This window comes from Salvelinus namaycush, chromosome 9, assembly GCF_016432855.1.
Source record: "Salvelinus namaycush isolate Seneca chromosome 9, SaNama_1.0, whole genome shotgun sequence".
NCBI lineage: Eukaryota > Metazoa > Chordata > Actinopteri > Salmoniformes > Salmonidae > Salvelinus > Salvelinus namaycush.
Window position 1 is genome coordinate 2,412,419 of NC_052315.1, and position 18,113 is coordinate 2,430,531.

Sequence of the window (18,113 nt, forward strand, 5' to 3'; positions counted from 1 at the left end):
GGTAATTAAAACTTCTAATGCAGTCCCGTTAACGGGATCAATATGACAACAGCCAGTGAAAGTGCAGGGCGCCAAATTCAAATAACAGAAATCTCATAATTAAAATTCCTCAAACATACATGTGTCTTATATCATTTTAAAGGTAATCTTGTTGTTAATCCCACCAAAGTGTCCGGTTTCAAATATGCTTTTCAGCGAAAGCACCACAAAGGATTATGTTAGGTCACCACCAACTCACAGAAAAATTCTGCCATTTTTCCAGCCAAAGAGAGGAGCCACAAATAGCACAAATAGAGATAAAATTAATCACTAACCTTTGATGATCATCAGATGACACGCATAGGACTTCATGTTACACAATATATGTCTTGTTCAATTAAGTTGATATTTATATCCAAAAACCTCAGTTTACATTGGCGCCATGTTCAGAAATGCCTCCAAAATATCCGGAGAAATTGCAGAGAGCCACATCAAATAACAGAAATATTCATCATAAACTTTGATGAAAGATACATGTTTTACATAGAATTAAAGATAAACTTGTTCTTAATGCAACCGCTGTGTCAGATTTCAAAAAGCTTCACGGCAAAACACAATATTCAATAATCTGAAAACAGCGTTCAGCCACAAAAGCAAGCCACACAGTTACCCGCCAAATTGTGCAGTCAACAAAACTCATAAATAGCATTATAAATCTTCACTTTGCTGATCTTTGTCGGAATGCACTCCCAGGACTTCTACAATAAATGTTAGTTTTGTTCGGTAATAGCTATTTTTGTTAGCGTGTTTGGTTAACAAATCCAACGTCAGGAAGCGCGTTCACTTAAAGCAAACGAAATGTCCAAAAGTTCCGTAACAGTCAGTAGAAACATGTCAAACGATGTATTGAATCAATCTTTATAATGTTTTTAACATAAATCTTGAATAATGTTCCAACCGGAGAATTACATTGACTTCAGATGAGCGATGGAACAGAGCTCCCTCTCATGTGAACATGCATGGTCAGGTCAAGGCAGACCTGACCAATTCCCCTCTCATTCGGCCCCCCTTCACAGTAGAGGCATCAGACAAAGTTCTACAGACTGTTGACATCTAGTGGAAGCCGTAGGAAGTGCAAACTCATTCATATCTCGCTGTGATTTCAATAGGATCTTGGTTGAAAAACTACCAGCCTCAGAAAAATTCCAAACAGGAAGTGGAACTTCTCATGTTTTTGCCTGCCATATGAGTTCTGTTATACTCACAGACATAATTCAAACAGTTTTAGAAACTTCAGAGTGTTTTCTATCCAATACTAATAATAATATGCATATATTAGCAACTGGGACTGAGGAACAGGCCGTTTACTCTGGGCACCTCTGTGCACCTTTCATCCAAGCTACTCAATACTGCCCCTGCAGCCATAAGAAGTTGATTAAATCTGCATGAAATGGTTGGATGGAAACGTGGTTAATGTGTGTAAATGGTAAGACATTAGTGGAGGAAATGAATAATTTATTAAAATGCTAGAAGTGAATGCTAGAATGAAACAATTAACTAGGCAAATGAGCAAAAGCTGTGTGGATTAAGGAAATAAACACCTGGCTCAAATAGTAGTCTGACTCTAATAAGCGCCTGTTGTGTTGATTTGATTTTAAGCAAATAAACAATCCGGGCTATTACTTGTTTTACGGTAACTTGAATTTTTCGGTGCATCCCCATCTCCTGACCTCTGACCTCTCTGTAACCTCCTCTGACCTGTGTTACCCCTTCCCTCCAGTTGGAGATCAAGTCATGGCTGGTGACAGGGGACAGTCTGTCCATGGAGCTGCTGCGGACAGAGAGAGGGAACAGGACAGCAGCTCTGGGCCGCAGCAGAGAACTACACAACAGCTCTGCTTCACAGCATAAAACTGTAAGAACTACACCTCTGTAGTAGCAGCAATACTAGTAGCAGTAATACTAGTAGCAGTAGTAGTAGTACTAGTAGCAGTAATACTAGTAGCAGTAGTAGTAGTACTAGTAGCAGTAATACTAGCAGCAGTAATGAGAGTAGTAGCAGTAATACTAGTAGCAGTAATGATAGTAGTAGTAGTAGTAATACTAGCAGCAGTAATGATAGTAGTAGTAGCAGCAATACTAGCAGTAATACTAGCAGCAGTACTAGTAGCAGTAATACTAGCAGCAGTACTAGTAGCAGTAATACTAGCAGCAGTAATACTAGCAGCAGTAATGAGAGTAGTAGCAGTAATACTAGTAGCAGTAATGATAGTAGTAGCAGTAATACTAGTAGCAGTAATGATAGTAGTAGCAGTAATACTTGCAGCAGTAATGATAGTAGTAGTAGCAGCAATACTAGCAGCAGTACTAGTAGCAGTAATACTAGCAGCAGTAATACTAGCAGCAGTACTAGTAGCAGCAGTAATGAGAGTAGTAGCAGTAATACTAGCAGCAGTAATGATAGTAGTAGTAGCAGTAATACTAGCAGCAGTAATGATAGTAGTAGTAGTTGACACAGCTTTACAGCAGGGTTTCCCCACAGTCGGTCCCGGGGCCACCCTGGAGGAGGAGGAGGAGGAGGAGGAGGAGGAGGAGGTGGTCCCGGGGCCACCCTTGGTGCATGTTCTGCACGACACAGCTTTTTCAGATAACCAACTCATCAAGCTTTGACGACTTGAATCAGCTGTGTAGGGCAGAAACATGCACCCAGGGGGGCCCCGGGACCGACTGTGGGGGAAACCCTGCTTTACACATAGCCAGCAGCAAACCCCAGAGAGCAAGTGGAAGCACAGTGGCAGTGAATTGATGTTTGTTGCAGGGAACTGGTTCAAAGGTCACCGTGAGAATTACACTCTGTTTTATAACTTTTATGAATAAGCAAATATACAGTTATATCAATGTTGTATTAACTGTTCTAAATTAGTATTGCTTGTGGCTTAAGGTTTTACTACTCTACAGTAGACAGTGAAGTATTGACCCAAATGTCCTGATTTGAATGATAGCAGGAAGTGTAATGACAGGAAGACAGAGGTTGGAGTGTTTTTTTTTTCAACCCAACATTTACATAAAGTTAATGTTTAGGGTATGGACACCAAGCTGATGTGTGTGTACCTCTGTCTCCTAGGTGATATTATCATCAGGGTGATGTATGTGTACCTCTGTCTCCTAGGTGATATTATCATCAGGGTGATGTATGTGTACCTCTGTCTCCTAGGTGATATTATCATCAGGGTGATGTGTGTGTACCTCTGTCTCCTAGGTGATATTATCATCAGGGTGATGTGTGTGTACCTCTGTCTCCTAGGTGATATTATCATCATCAGGGTGATGTGTGTGTACCTCTGTCTCCTAGGTGATATTATCATCAGGGTGATGTGTGTGTACCTCTGTCTCCTAGGTGATATTATCATCAGGGTGATGTGTGTGTACCTCTGTCGCCTAGGTGATATTATCATCAGGGTGATGTGTGTGTACCTCTGTCGCCTAGGTGATATTATCATCAGGGTGATGTGTGTGTACCTCTGTCGCCTAGGTGATATTATCATCAGGGTGATGTGTGTGTACCTCTGTCTCCTAGGTGATATTATCATCAGGGTGATGTGTGTGTACCTCTGTCTCCTAGGTGATATTATCATCAGGGTGATGTGTGTGTACCTCTGTCTCCTAGGTGATATTATCATCAGGGTGATGTGTGTGTACCTCTGTCTCCTAGGTGATATTATCATCAGGGTGATGTGTGTGTACCTCTGTCTCCTAGGTGATATTATCATCAGGGTGATGTGTGTGTACCTCTGTCGCCTAGGTGATATTATCATCAGGGTGATGTGTGTGTACCTCTGTGTCCTAGGTGATATTATCATCAGGGTGATGTGTGTGTACCTCTGTCGCCTAGGTGATATTATCATCAGGGTGATGTGTGTGTACCTCTGTGTCCTAGGTGATATTATCATCAGGGTGATGTGTGTGTACCTCTGTCTCCTAGGTGATATTATCATCAGGGTGATGTGTGTGTACCTCTGTCTCCTAGGTGATATTATCATCAGGGTGATGTGTGTGTACCTCTGTCTCCTAGGTGATATTATCATCAGGGTGATGTGTGTGTACCTCTGTCTCCTAGGTGATATTATCATCAGGGTGATGTGTGTGTACCTCTGTCTCCTAGGTGATATTATCATCAGGGTGATGTGTGTGTACCTCTGTGTCCTAGGTGATATTATCATCAGGGTGATGTGTGTGTACCTCTGTCTCCTAGGTGATATTATCATCAGGGTGATGTGTGTGTACCTCTGTCTCCTAGGTGATATTATCATCAGGGTGATGTGTGTGTACCTCTGTCTCCTAGGTGATATTATCATCAGGGTGATGTGTGTGTACCTCTGTCTCCTAGGTGATATTATCATCAGGGTGATGTGTGTGTACCTCTGTCTCCTAGGTGATATTATCATCAGGGTGATGTGTGTGTACCTCTGTCTCCTAGGTGATATTATCATCAGGGTGATGTGTGTGTACCTCTGTCTCCTAGGTGATATTATCATCAGGGTGATGTGTGTGTACCTCTGTCTCCTAGGTGATATTATCATCAGGGTGATGTGTGTGTACCTCTGTCTCCTAGGTGATATTATCATCAGGGTGATGTGTGTGTACCTCTGTCTCCTAGGTGATATTATCATCAGGGTGATGTGTGTGTACCTCTGTCTCCTAGGTGATATTATCATCAGGGTGATGTGTGTGTACCTCTGTCTCCTAGGTGATATTATCATCAGGGTGATGTGTGTGTACCTCTGTCTCCTAGGTGATATTATCATCAGGGTGATGTGTGTGTACCTCTGTCTCCTAGGTGATATTATCATCAGGGTGATGTGTGTGTACCTCTGTCTCCTAGGTGATATTATCATCAGGGTGATGTGTGTGTACCTCTGTCTCCTAGGTGATATTATCATCAGGGTGATGTGTGTGTACCTCTGTCTCCTAGGTGATATTATCATCAGGGTGATGTGTGTGTACCTCTGTCTCCTAGGTGATATTATCATCAGGGTGATGTGTGTGTACCTCTGTCTCCTAGGTGATATTATCATCAGGGTACTATGCAGCATTCAGAGTCACCCTGGAAGCTCATGCTCTGGAGGGCCTGTATGACGCGGCGGTACATATCACCACTGACTACCAGGTATGTTACTAGGGTACATATCACCACTGACTACCAGGTATGTTACTAGGGTACATATCACCACTGACTACCAGGTATGTTACTAGGGTACATATCACCACTGACTACCAGGTATGTTACTAGGGTACATATCACCACTGACTACCAGGTATGTTACTAGGGTACATATCACCACTGACTACCAGGTATGTTACTAGGGTACATATCACCACTGACTACCAGGTATGTTACTAGGGTACATATCACCACTGACTACCAGGTATGTTACTAGGGTACATATCACCACTGACTACCAGGTATGTTACTAGGGTACATATCACCACTGACTACCAGGTATGTTACTAGGGTACGTGTCACCACTGACTACCAGGTATGTTACTAGGGTACGTATCACCACTGACTACCAGGTATGTTACTAGGGTACGTATCACCACTGACTACCAGGTATGTTACTAGGGTACATATCACCACTGACTACCAGGTATGTTACTAGGGTACGTATCACCACTGACTACCAGGTATGTTACTAGGGTACGTATCACCACTGACTACCAGGTATGTTACTAGGGTACATGTCACCACTGACTACCAGGTATGTTACTAGGGTACATATCACCACTGACTACCAGGTATGTTACTAGGGTACATATCACCACTGACTACCAGGTATGTTACTAGGGTACATATCACCACTGACTACCAGGTATGTTACTAGGGTACATATCACCACTGACTACCAGGTATGTTACTAGGGTACATATCACCACTGACTACCAGGTATGTTACTAGGGTACATATCACCACTGACTACCAGGTATGTTACTAGGGTACATATCACCACTGACTACCAGGTATGTTACTAGGGTACGTATCACCACTGACTACCAGGTATGTTACTAGGGTACGTATCACCACTGACTACCAGGTATGTTACTAGGGTACGTATCACCACTGACTACCAGGTATGTTACTAGGGTACGTATCACCACTGACTACCAGGTATGTTACTAGGGTACGTATCACCACTGACTACCAGGTATGTTACTAGGGTACGTATCACCACTGACTACCAGGTATGTTACTAGGGTACGTATCACCACTGACTACCAGGTATGTTACTAGGGTACGTATCACCACTGACTACCAGGTATGTTACTAGGGTACGTATCACCACTGACTACCAGGTATGTTACTAGGGTACGTATCACCACTGACTACCAGGTATGTTACTAGGGTACGTATCACCACTGACTACCAGGTATGTTACTAGGGTACGTATCACCACTGACTACCAGGTATGTTACTAGGGTACGTATCACCACTGACTACCAGGTATGTTACTAGGGTACGTATCACCACTGACTACCAGGTATGTTACTAGGGTACGTATCACCACTGACTACCAGGTATGTTACTAGGGTACGTATCACCACTGACTACCAGGTATGTTACTAGGGTACGTATCACCACTGACTACCAGGTATGTTACTAGGGTACGTATCACCACTGACTACCAGGTATGTTACTAGGGTACGTATCACCACTGACTACCAGGTATGTTACTAGGGTACGTATCACCACTGACTACCAGGTATGTTACTAGGGTACGTATCACCACTGACTACCAGGTATGTTACTAGGGTACGTATCACCACTGACTACCAGGTATGTTACTAGGGTACATGTCACCACTGACTACCAGGTATGTTACTAGGGTACGTGTCACCACTGACTACCAGGTATGTTACTAGGGTACATATCACCACTGACTACCAGGTATGTTACTAGGGTACATATCACCACTGACTACCAGGTATGTTACTAGGGTACATATCACCACTGACTACCAGGTATGTTACTAGGGTACATATCACCACTGACTACCAGGTATGTTACTAGGGTACGTATCACCACTGACTACCAGGTATGTTACTAGGGTACGTATCACCACTGACTACCAGGTATGTTACTAGGGTACATATCACCACTGACTACCAGGTATGTTACTAGGGTACATATCACCACTGACTACCAGGTATGTTACTAGGGTACATATCACCACTGACTACCAGGTATGTTACTAGGGTACATATCACCACTGACTACCAGGTATGTTACTAGGGTACATATCACCACTGACTACCAGGTATGTTACTAGGGTACGTATCACCACTGACTACCAGGTATGTTACTAGGGTACGTATCACCACTGACTACCAGGTATGTTACTAGGGTACGTATCACCACTGACTACCAGGTATGTTACTAGGGTACGTATCACCACTGACTACCAGGTATGTTACTAGGGTACGTATCACCACTGACTACCAGGTATGTTACTAGGGTACGTATCACCACTGACTACCAGGTATGTTACTAGGGTACATATCACCACTGACTACCAGGTATGTTACTAGGGTACATATCACCACTGACTACCAGGTATGTTAAAACAGCATGTACTGTTACTATGTGCCATCATGATGAGTGACTTTTTGTTGCCTGATCTGAGATCTGTTTGTGCCCGCTTGACATTCCTGTGGTGATTTGTTATGCCACATGACCAGAGAAATTGGCTACAGCACAAACAGATCTAGGACCAGTCTTGAGAGTTTTTCTTCTGTGTTTTTCAGATATTAACAATCCCAGTGAAGGCTGTCATAGTAGTGGGGGAGCTAAACAGCTATCCTGAACACATCACCCTACCTCCATCCTTTCCTGTGAGTAACTTCTGTTAAATCATCATCCTACCTCTAGCCCCCTGTTAAACCAGCATCCTACCTCTAGCCCCCTGTTAAACCAGCATCCTACCTCTAGCCCTCTGTTAAACCAGCATCCTACCTCTAGCCCTCTGTTAAACCAGCATCCTACCTCTAGCCCTCTGTTAAACCAGCATCCTACCTCTAGCCCTCTGTTAAACCAGCATCCTACCTCTAGCCCCCTGTTAAACCAGCATCCTACCTCTAGCCCCCTGTTAAACCAGCATCCTACCTCTAGCCCCCTGTTAAACCAGCATCCTACCTCTAGCCCTCTGTTAAACCAGCATCCTACCTCTAGCCCTCTGTTAAACCAGCATCCTACCTCTAGCCCTCTGTTAAACCAGCATCCTACCTCTGGCCCTCTGTTAAACCAGCATCCTACCTCTGGCCCTCTGTTAAACCAGCATCCTACCTCTGGCCCTCTGTTAAACCAGCATCCTACCTCTGGCCCTCTGTTAAACCAGCATCCTACCTCTGGCCCTCTGTTAAACCAGCATCCTACCTCTAGCCCTCTGTTAAACCAGCATCCTACCTCTGGCCCTCTGTTAAACCAGCATCCTACCTCTAGCCCCCTGTTAAACCAGCATCCTACCTCTAGCCCTCTGTTAAACCAGCATCCTACCTCTGGCCCTCTGTTAAACCAGCATCCTAGCTCTGGCCCTCTGTTAAACCAGCATCCTACCTCTGGCCCTCTGTTAAACCAGCATCCTACCTCTGGCCCTCTGTTAAACCAGCATCCTACCTCTAGCCCTCTGTTAAACCAGCATCCTATCTCTAGCCCTCTGTTAAACCAGCATCCTACCTCTAGCCCTCTGTTAAACCAGCATCCTACCTCTACCCCTCTGTTAAACCAGCATCCTACCTCTAGCCCCCTGTTAAACCAGCATCCTACCTCTAGCCCCCTGTTAAACCAGCATCCTACCTCTAGCCCCCTGTTAAACCAGCATCCTACCTCTAGCCCTCTGTTAAACCAGCATCCTACCTCTAGCCCTCTGTTAAACCAGCATCCTACCTCTAGCCCTCTGTTAAACCAGCATCCTACCTCTAGCCCTCTGTTAAACCAGCATCCTACCTCTAGCCCCCTGTTAAACCAGCATCCTACCTCTAGCCCCCTGTTAAACCAGCATCCTACCTCTAGCCCCCTGTTAAACCAGCATCCTACCTCTAGCCCTCTGTTAAACCAGCATCCTACCTCTAGCCCTCTGTTAAACCAGCATCCTACCTCTAGCCCTCTGTTAAACCAGCATCCTACCTCTGGCCCTCTGTTAAACCAGCATCCTACCTCTGGCCCTCTGTTAAACCAGCATCCTACCTCTGGCCCTCTGTTAAACCAGCATCCTACCTCTGGCCCTCTGTTAAACCAGCATCCTACCTCTGGCCCTCTGTTAAACCAGCATCCTACCTCTAGCCCTCTGTTAAACCAGCATCCTACCTCTGGCCCTCTGTTAAACCAGCATCCTACCTCTAGCCCCCTGTTAAACCAGCATCCTACCTCTAGCCCTCTGTTAAACCAGCATCCTACCTCTGGCCCTCTGTTAAACCAGCATCCTAGCTCTGGCCCTCTGTTAAACCAGCATCCTACCTCTGGCCCTCTGTTAAACCAGCATCCTACCTCTGGCCCTCTGTTAAACCAGCATCCTACCTCTAGCCCTCTGTTAAACCAGCATCCTATCTCTAGCCCTCTGTTAAACCAGCATCCTACCTCTAGCCCTCTGTTAAACCAGCATCCTACCTCTACCCCTCTGTTAAACCAGCATCCTACCTCTAGCCCCCTGTTAAACCAGCATCCTACCTCTAGCCCTCTGTTAAACCAGCATCCTACCTCTAGCCCCCTGTTAAACCAGCATCCTAGCTCTGGCCCTCTGTTAAACCAGCATCCTAGCTCTGGCCCTCTGTTAAACCAGCATCCTACCTCTGGCCCTCTGTTAAACCAGCATCCTACCTCTGGCCCTCTGTTAAACCAGCATCCTACCTCTAGCCCTCTGTTAAACCAACATCCTACCTCTAGCCCTCTGTTAAACCAGCATCCTACCTCTACCCCTCTGTTAAACCAGCATCCTACCTCTAGCCCCCTGTTAAACCAGCATCCTACCTCTAGCCCCCTGTTAAACCAGCATCCTACCTCTAGCCCTCTGTTAAACCAGCATCCTACCTCTAGCCCTCTGTTAAACCAGCATCCTACCTCTGGCCCTCTGTTAAACCAGCATCCTACCTCTGGCCCTCTGTTAAACCAGCATCCTACCTCTGGCCCTCTGTTAAACCAGCATCCTACCTCTGGCCCTCTGTTAAACCAGCATCCTACCTCTAGCCCTCTGTTAAACCAGCATCCTACCTCTAGCCCTCTGTTAAACCAGCATCCTACCTCTAGCCCTCTGTTAAACCAGCATCCTACGTCTAGCCCTCTGTTAAACCAGCATCCTACGTCTAGCCCTCTGTTAAACCAGCATCCTACCTCTAGCCCTCTGTTAAACCAGCATCCTACCTCTAGCCCTCTGTTAAACCAGCATCCTACCTCTAGCCCTCTGTTAAACCAGCATCCTACCTCTAGCCCTCTGTTAAACCAGCATCCTACCTCTAGCCCCCTGTTAAACCAGCATCCTACCTCTAGCCCTCTGTTAAACCAGCATCCTACCTCTAGCCCTCTGTTAAACCAGCATCCTACCTCTAGCCCTCTGTTAAACCAGCATCCTACCTCTAGCCCTCTGTTAAACCAGCATCCTACCTCTAGCCCTCTGTTAAACCAGCATCCTACCTCTAGCCCCCTGTTAAACCAGCATCCTACCTCTAGCCCCCTGTTAAACCAGCATCCTACCTCTAGCCCCCTGTTAAACCAGCATCCTACCTCTAGCCCCCTGTTAAACCAGCATCCTACCTCTAGCCCCCTGTTAAACCAGCATCCTACCTCTAGCCCTCTGTTAAACCAGCATCCTACCTCTAGCCCTCTGTTAAACCAGCATCCTACCTCTAGCCCTCTGTTAAACCAGCATCCTACCTCTAGCCCTCTGTTAAACCAGCATCCTACCTCTAGCCCTCTGTTAAACCAGCATCCTACCTCTAGCCCTCTGTTAAACCAGCATCCTACCTCTAGCCCTCTGTTAAACCAGCATCCTACCTCTAGCCCCCTGTTAAACCAGCATCCTACCTCTAGCCCCCTGTTAAACCAGCATCCTACCTCTAGCCCCCTGTTAAACCAGCATCCTACCTCTAGCCCCCTGTTAAACCAGCATCCTACCTCTAGCCCCCTGTTAAACCAGCATCCTACCTCTAGCCCCCTGTTAAACCAGCATCCTACCTCTAGCCCCCTGTTAAACCAGCATCCTACCTCTAGCCCCCTGTTAAACCAGCATCCTACCTCTAGCCCCCTGTTAAACCAGCATCCTACCTCTAGCCCTCTGTTAAACCAGCATCCTACCTCTAGCCCTCTGTTAAACCAGCATCCTACCTCTAGCCCCCTGTTAAACCAGCATCCTACCTCTAGCCCCCTGTTAAACCAGCATCCTACCTCTAGCCCCCTGTTAAACCAGCATCCTACCTCTAGCCCCCTGTTAAACCAGCATCCTACTTCAAAGGCGCTCCGCTTTTCTTTGTGCGTAAGAACGGCCCTTAGCCGTGGTATATTGGCCATATACCACACCCCCTCGGGACTTATTAAGTAACAACGGGCACAAGATCAGATTGCTGACATTCCAACGAGGAACACGACATTCTTACCATGTAACTCTTCACTGTCTTGAAATGACACGTTAGGTGTGCAAACAGCTTGTCTCATGTCGCCCTGCCCCCCCCCCCCCCCCCCCCCCCCGCCTGTTGGTGCCTGTGTTTGTCCTCTCCTCCCTGCCCCCCCCCCCCCCCCCCCCCCGCCTGTTGGTGCCTGTGTTTGTCCTCTCCTCCCTGCCCCCCCCCCCCGCCTGTTGGTGCCTGTGTTTGTCCTCTCCTCCCTGCCCCCCCCAACGCCTGTTGGTGCCTGTGTTTGTCCTCTCCTCCCTGCCCCCCCCCCCGCCTGTTGGTGCCTATGTTTGTCCTCTCCTCCCTGCCCCCCCCCCCCCCCCCCCCCCCAGGGTAAGATAGTTCACCAGAGTTTGATCATCCAGAGTTCCTTCGCCCGGAGAGTGAGACTCCAACACATCCGTTCCCTGACAGAAGACGTTCGGTTCTATTACAAAAGACTACGTCACAACAAGGATGGACTGGAACCTAGACGCAGGTCCAAGGTAGACACACAGGAACCTAGACGCAGGTCCAAGATAGACACACAGGAACCTAGACGCAGGTCCAAGGTAGACACACTGGAACCTAGACGCAGGTCCAAGGTAGACACACAGGAACCTAGACGCAGGTCCAAGGTAGACACACAGGAACCTAGACGCAGGTCCAAGGTAGACACACTGGAACCTAGACGCAGGTCCAAGGTAGACACACTGGAACCTAGACGCAGGTCCAAGGTAGACACACTGGAACCTAGACGCAGGTCCAAGGTAGACACACTGGAACCTAGACGCAGGTCCAAGGTAGACACACAGGAACCTAGACGCAGGTCCAAGGTAGACACACAGGAACCTAGACGCAGGTCCAAGGTAGACACACAGGAACCTAGACGCAGGTCCAAGGTAGACACACTGGAACCTAGACGCAGGTCCAAGGTAGACACACTGGAACCTAGACGCAGGTCCAAGGTAGACACACAGGAACCTAGACGCAGGTCCAAGGTAGACACACTGGAACCTAGACGCAGGTCCAAGGTAGACACACTGGAACCTAGACGCAGGTCCAAGGTAGACACACTGGAACCTAGACGCAGGTCCAAGGTAGACACACTGGAACCTAGACGCAGGTCCAAGGTAGACACACTGGAACCTAGACGCAGGTCCAAGGTAGACACACTGGAACCTAGACGCAGGTCCAAGGTAGACACACAGGAACCTAGACGCAGGTCCAAGGTAGACACACTGGAACCTAGACGCAGGTCCAAGGTAGACACACTGGAACCTAGACGCAGGTCCAAGGTAGACACACTGGAACCTAGACGCAGGTCCAAGGTAGACACACAGGAACCTAGACGCAGGTCCAAGGTAGAAACACAGGAACCTAGACGCAGGTCCAAGGTAGACACACTGGAACCTAGACGCAGGTCCAAGGTAGACACACTGGAACCTAGACGCAGGTCCAAGGTAGACACACAGGAACCTAGACGCAGGTCCAAGGTAGACACACTGGAACCTAGACGCAGGTCCAAGGTAGACACACAGGAACCTAGACGCAGGTCCAAGGTAGACACACTGGAACCTAGACGCAGGTCCAAGGTAGACACACAGGAACCTAGACGCAGGTCCAAGGTAGACACACAGGAACCTAGACGCAGGTCCAAGGTAGACACACAGGAACCTAGACGCAGGTCCAAGGTAGACACACTGGAACCTAGACGCAGGTCCAAGGTAGACACACTGGAACCTAGACGCAGGTCCAAGGTAGACACACAGGAACCTAGACGCAGGTCCAAGGTAGACACACAGGAACCTAGACGCAGGTCCAAGGTAGACACACAGGAACCTAGACGCAGGTCCAAGGTAGACACACAGGAACCTAGACGCAGGTCCAAGGTAGACACACAGGAACCTAGACGCAGGTCCAAGGTAGACACACAGGAACCTAGACGCAGGTCCAAGGTAGACACACAGGAACCTAGACGCAGGTCCAAGGTAGACACACAGGAACCTAGACGCAGGTCCAAGGTGTAGACACACTGGAACCTAGACGCAGGTCCAAGGTGTAGACACACTGGAACCTAGACGCAGGTCCAAGGTAGACACACAGGAACCTAGACGCAGGTCCAAGGTGTAGACACACTGGAACCTAGACGCAGGTCCAAGGTAGACACACTGGAACCGAGACGCAGGTCCAAGGTAGACACACTGGAACCTAGACGCAGGTCCAAGGTAGACACACAGGAACCTAGACGCAGGTCCAAGGTAGACACACAGGAACCTAGACGCAGGTCCAAGGTAGACACACTGGAACCTAGACGCAGGTCCAAGGTAGACACACAGGAACCTAGACGCAGGTCCAAGGTAGACACACTGGAACCTAGACGCAGGTCCAAGGTAGACACACTGGAACCTAGACGCAGGTCCAAGGTAGACACACAGGAACCTAGACGCAGGTCCAAGGTAGACACACAGGAACCTAGACGCAGGTCCAAGGTAGACACACTGGAACCTAGACGCAGGTCCAAGGTAGACACACTGGAACCTAGACGCAGGTCCAAGGTAGACACACAGGAACCTAGACGCAGGTCCAAGGTAGACACACAGGTCCCTGCTGGAGGCTTCAGTTCAATACCGTCGTTCTGAACGTCAACATTTATGCAGCACGGAGATTAATGGCTTCCCTTTATTTCCCTTTATCTTCCAGGTTGCTCATATCTATTTTGATGCCGGTTTGCAGTGTGGCGACCGCTGTTACGTGGGGTTGCCATTTGTTCTGAAATGTGAGTAACCTGGACGTCCCACGATATCATTTGTTCGTTTTTTTCACAGAAAATGTTAAATCCTCACACAACCTGCTACTCCAACGTCGACCCTTAACTCTCACCTTCAGCTGTAAACTATGAGAATGTGAATGACCGTCTCACCTTCAGCTGTAAACTGTGAGAATGTGAATGACCGTCTCACCTTCAGCTGTAAACTATGAGAATGTGAATGACCGTCTCACCTTCAGCTGTAAACTATGAGAATGTGAATGACCGTCTCACCTTCAGCTGTAAACTGTGAGAATGTGAATGACCGTCTCACCTTCAGCTGTAAACTGTGAGAATGTGAATGACCATCTCACCTTCAGCTGTAAACTATGAGAATGTGAATGACCTTCTCACCTTCAGCTGTAAACTATGAGAATGTGAATGACCGTCTCACCTTCAGCTGTAAACTATGAGAATGTTAATGACCGTCTCACCTTCAGCTGTAAACTATGAGAATGTGAATGACCGTCTCACCTTCAGCTGTAAACTGTGAGAATGTGAATGACCGTCTCACCTTCAGCTGTAAACTATGAGAATGTGAATGACCGTCTCACCTTCAGCTGTAAACTATGAGAATGTGAATGACCGTCTCACCTTCAGCTGTAAACTGTGAGAATGTGAATGACCGTCTCACCTTCAGCTGTAAACTGTGAGAATGTGAATGACCGTCTCACCTTCAGCTGTAAACTGTGAGAATGTGAATGACCGTCTCACCTTCAGCTGTAAACTGTGAGAATGTGAATGACCGTCTCACCTTCAGCTGTAAACTGTGAGAATGTGAATGACCGTCTCACCTTCAGCTGTAAACTATGAGAATGTGAATGACCGTCTCACCTTCAGCTGTAAACTATGAGAATGTGAATGACCGTCTCACCTTCAGCTGTAAACTATGAGAATGTGAATGACCGTCTCACCTTCAGCTGTAAACTATGAGAATGTGAATGACCGTCTCACCTTCAGCTGTAAACTATGACAATGTGAATGACCGTCTCACCTTCAGCTGTAAACTATGAGAATGTGAATGACCGTCTCACCTTCAGCTGTAAACTATGAGAATGTGAATGACCGTCTCACCTTCAGCTGTAAACTGTGAGAATGTGAATGACGGTCTCACCTTCAGCTGTAAACTATGAGAATGTGAATGACCGTCTCACCTTCAGCTGTAAACTATGAGAATGTGAATGACCTTCTCACCTTCAGCTGTAAACTGTGAGAATGTGAATGACCGTCTCACCTTCAGCTGTAAACTGTGAGAATGTGAATGACCATCTCACCTTCAGCTGTAAACTATGAGAATGTGAATGACCTTCTCACCTTCAGCTGTAAACTGTGAGAATGTGAATGACCGTCTCACCTTCAGCTGTAAACTATGACAATGTGAATGACTGTCTCACCTTCAGCTGTAAACTGTGAGAATGTGAATGACCATCTCACCTTCAGCTGTAAACTATGAGAATGTGAATGACCGTCTCACCTTCAGCTGTAAACTATGAGAATGTGAATGACCGTCTCACCTTCAGCTGTAAACTATGAGAATGTGAATGACCGTCTCACCTTCAGCTGTAAACTATGAGAATGTGAATGACCGTCTCACCTTCAGCTGTAAACTGTGAGAATGTGAATGACCGTCTCACCTTCAGCTGTAAACTGTGAGAATGTGAATGACCGTCTCACCTTCAGCTGTAAACTATGAGAATGTGAATGACCGTCTCACCTTCAGCTGTAAACTGTGAGAATGTGAATGACCGTCTCACCTTCAGCTGTAAACTGTGAGAATGTGAATGACCGTCTCACCTTCAGCTGTAAACTATGAGAATGTGAATGACCGTCTCACCTTCAGCTGTAAACTATGAGAATGTGAATGACCGTCTCACCTTCAGCTGTAAACTATGAGAATGTGAATGACCGTCTCACCTTCAGCTGTAAACTATGAGAATGTGAATGACCGTCTCACCTTCAGCTGTAAACTATGAGAATGTGAATGACCGTCTCACCTTCAGCTGTAAACTATGACAATGTGAATGACCGTCTCACCTTCAGCTGTAAACTATGACAATGTGAATGACTGTCTCACCTTCAGCTGTAAACTATGACAATGTGAATGACCGTCTCACCTTCAGCTGTAAACTATGACAATGTGAATGACCATCAGCTGATATACAGTATGTTAATATAGTGTTGTGTTTAAAGCTGAGGCTCGTCCCCACGGCCTGGTCTTACAGGAGGACATCTGGGATGCTGACGTTGACCTCCACCAGAAACTGCTCCGACGCTGGAGAGAGCTGAAAGATCGCTCGGGACATCAGTGAGTCTGACATCTCTTTGGCTGAGGCCTGAATGGCACCCTGGGCCCTATATAGTGCAGTACTTTTCACCTGGGCCCTATATAGTGCAGTGCTTTACACCTGGGCCCTATATAGTGCAGTACTTTACACCTGGGCCCTATATAGTGCAGTACTTTACACCTGGGCCCTATATAGTGCAGTACTTTATACCTGGGCCCTATATAGTGCAGTACTTTACACCTGGGCCCTATATAGTGCAGTACTTTACACCTGGGCCCTATATAGTGCAGTACTTTATACCTGGGCCCTATATAGTGCAGTACTTTACACCTGGGCCCTAATATAGTGCAGTACTTTACACCCGGGCCCTATATAGTGCAGTACTTTATACCTGGGCCCTATATAGTGTTGTACTTTTCACCTGGGCCCTATTTAATGCAGTACATTTCTGCTGGGCCCTATATAGTGCAGTACTTTTCCGCTGGGCCCGGTTTCCCAAAAGCATCTTAAAGGAGAAGTTTTCCTTTTTTACAACCAAATCTCTATTTTTGATATTAATGGCATGTTATAGATGGGTCCAGACACCTTTAAAAAAAAAATGTGTACATGTTTTTGAGAAACTTACCCCATGATGTAAACGTTGTGAACAGAGTTCCTCGTGGTGGTGGTTATGGTATGGGCAGGCATAAGCTTTGCACAACGAACACAATTGCATTTTATCAATGGTAATTTGAATGCAGAGATACCGTGACAAGATCCTGAGGCCCATTGTCGTGACATTCATCCTCTGCAATCACCTCATGTTTCAGCATGATAATACACGGCCCCAATGTCACAAGGATCTGTACACAATTCCTGGAAGCTGAATATGTCCCAGTTCTTCCATGGCCTGCATACTCACCAGACATGTCACCCATTGAGCATGTTTGGGATGCTCTGGACGTGTACGACACCACGTTCCAGTTCCAGCCAATATCCAGCAACTTCACACAGCCATTGAAGAGGAGTTTGACAACATTCCACAGGCCACAATCAACATCCTGATCAACTCTATGTGAAGGAGATGTGTCACGCTGCATGAGGGACATGGTGGTCACACCAGATACTGACTGGTTTTCTGATCCACACCCCAACGTTTTTTTTTTTACCACTTGGCAATAGGGGGGCGCCATTTCGACTTTGTAAAAATTCGTTCCCAAATTAAACTGCCTCGTACTCAATTCTTGCTCGTACAATATGCATGTTATTATTACTATTGGATAGAAAACACTCTCTAGTTTCTAAAACCGTTTGAATTATTTCTCTGAGTGAAACAGAACTCATTCTGCAGCACACTTCCTGTCAAGGAGTGAGATTTCTGAAATCGAGGTCTCTGTTCTGGGGTCAGTTTATAAATTCCCATGTAAGCT

General features: G+C 46.8%; 2 protein-coding genes across 2 annotated transcripts in view; both read left to right on the top strand.

The window, feature by feature from the left end:
* The window catches only part of nme7 (NME/NM23 family member 7), a 1,076,771-nt gene that overhangs the window by 182,776 nt on the left and 875,882 nt on the right, over positions 1-18,113 (top strand). The gene's annotated exons all lie outside the window — the stretch shown is intronic.
* tmem131 (transmembrane protein 131) overlaps positions 1-18,113 on the top strand; it is a 120,073-nt gene that overhangs the window by 58,451 nt on the left and 43,509 nt on the right. The window contains exons 16-21 of the mRNA XM_039000456.1: positions 1,760-1,894; positions 5,042-5,146; positions 7,780-7,866; positions 11,964-12,116; positions 14,314-14,389; positions 16,610-16,724. Of these exons, the coding sequence (XP_038856384.1) occupies positions 1,760-1,894; positions 5,042-5,146; positions 7,780-7,866; positions 11,964-12,116; positions 14,314-14,389; positions 16,610-16,724 (671 nt within the window). The remainder of the gene's footprint in view (positions 1-1,759; positions 1,895-5,041; positions 5,147-7,779; positions 7,867-11,963; positions 12,117-14,313; positions 14,390-16,609; positions 16,725-18,113) is intronic.